General features: G+C 49.7%; 1 protein-coding gene across 1 annotated transcript in view; it reads right to left on the bottom strand.

Moving 5' to 3' along the window:
• NRGN (neurogranin (protein kinase C substrate, RC3)) overlaps nt 1-1,721 on the bottom strand; it is a gene marked incomplete at its 3' end in the record, with an annotated part of 4,261 nt that overhangs the window by 2,214 nt on the left and 326 nt on the right. Inside the window, exon 2 of the mRNA XM_005875597.2 lies at nt 1,648-1,721. Within this exon, the coding sequence (XP_005875659.1) occupies nt 1,648-1,662 (15 nt within the window). The remainder of the gene's footprint in view (nt 1-1,647) is intronic.

Raw genomic sequence — 1,721 nt, 5'->3', positions numbered from 1 at the left:
CATCCACTTATTTTCTCTACTTAATAAAAATACTGTTAGGGGTAAGGAGCTCTTCTTCGGTGGAACCCAAGAGCCTCCATTAGGAGCCCAGTCCTCCTTCCACAACCAAAAATTGCTTCCTGGAGAATAAAAGGAAAAGACTGGAATGAAAAATGTTACCAGGGCATTTCCAGGGGGTGGGGTTGCAGATGATTGACATGTTTCTTTTTTATGCTTATCTTTAGTTTTTACATTTTCTTGTATGAGCAAATTACCTTTATAATGAGGAAAATAGTCAATATTTAGAGGGGAGGTAATATATTTGGACCAGACAAGGCTACGTTTGAATCCTGCCTTCACACTTAGAAGCTGCGCCTCCATGGACAAATCATTTAATCTTTCTAAACCCCAGTTTGCACATCTGTAAAATGGGGAAAATAATATCTACTTTACATGGCCATTGTGATGATTAAAGTATTAGGTACATGATAAGCATTCCCAAATTTACAACTATTATTAATATTAATATGAATTGAAATCATAGTAACAACCACAACGACTTGATCCTAAGTTCTCTCTTAAGAGCCCAGAGTTTGGCTTTCTGGGCACTCAAGAGCATGGTCAGGGCAAACCAGGGCCGACAGGCAGAGACCCAGAGAATTCCCCAGTTATAAGGAATTCTCACCTTTTATAATCTGGGCTATCCTTTCCTTCCAAACCTCGCTCTTTTTTTTTTTTTTTAAGGGTGGAGGGTGGGGAGCAAGCAAAATCATAAGCTCTTGTATCATTAGTTGGGTTGCCTGAATGGCTGAGAAAGCAAGGACTTTGCAGTAGCCTTTCTCCATATGTCAGGGCTAAAAAATCAGTCATTAAAAAAGAAAAATAAATTTCATAGATATGTGTGATCACTGTATTCCTCTAGTGAGCCAGGCACTTTCATACCAGAGTCCCCTGAACAGCAATCTACTTTGATGTTAGGCACTTGCGCATCTAGGTCTCCGTGGGCGCTGACAGACTGCAGACACTTCCTTCCCTCGCCAGCAGGGCTCTCCCGCGGTCACCCAGTCCCCTCTGGGGCTAGAAGGCGTTGGGAGCCGGGCCAACCCCTCCCCATAATCACCCTGACGAGGCTCTTTGCTGTCCATCATCGTTACGAAGCTAACCAAAATGAACTGACTATCCTACCCTGAGCCAAACAGGGCTCGAGGTTCCGGAGCCTCTTACTGTGCGCCCACCCACCGCGGCGGCAGTGGGATGGGGAATGGGTTGGGGGCCGAAGGCCTGTGAGAAGAGTCAGAAGGGAGTCGATGCAGCATCCCTAGGCGATGGTTTCTACCCGCTCTCTAGGGGGAAGTTTCTCTTTTCCCTCTAACCTGCAGCTTCCCTGCTGCAGAGCCATGCCCAGTTCCCAGTCCAACCCAGACCGCCTGGAGGATGGGCGCCCAGACGCCCAGACGCCCCCGCAAATGGGGAGCATTTTCCTAGGGCTTCCAAGTCAGGCGGGTGCCTTGCACCACCCTCCACCAGGTCTCAGCAGGCACACCTATTGCTCCTAGGTCTTTGCACCCACTCCCCTCTCTCCCTGCCCTTACCCTCCCTCCAGGGGGTTCCCTGGAGTCCCTGCCCCAGACCAATCAGGGTGCCCGTCCCCCGGGCCCTCTAACTTACGGTGCAGCAGTCCATACTGGTGTTGGGGGGGGTCCTCGCCTGGGCGGAGCTGGGGCAGGGTGGGGGTGGGTCCG

This window comes from Myotis brandtii, unplaced genomic scaffold (genome assembly GCF_000412655.1).
Source record: "Myotis brandtii unplaced genomic scaffold, ASM41265v1 scaffold463, whole genome shotgun sequence".
Taxonomy (NCBI): Eukaryota; Metazoa; Chordata; class Mammalia; order Chiroptera; family Vespertilionidae; genus Myotis; species Myotis brandtii.
This window is presented reverse-complemented; position numbering and strand designations above follow the sequence as displayed.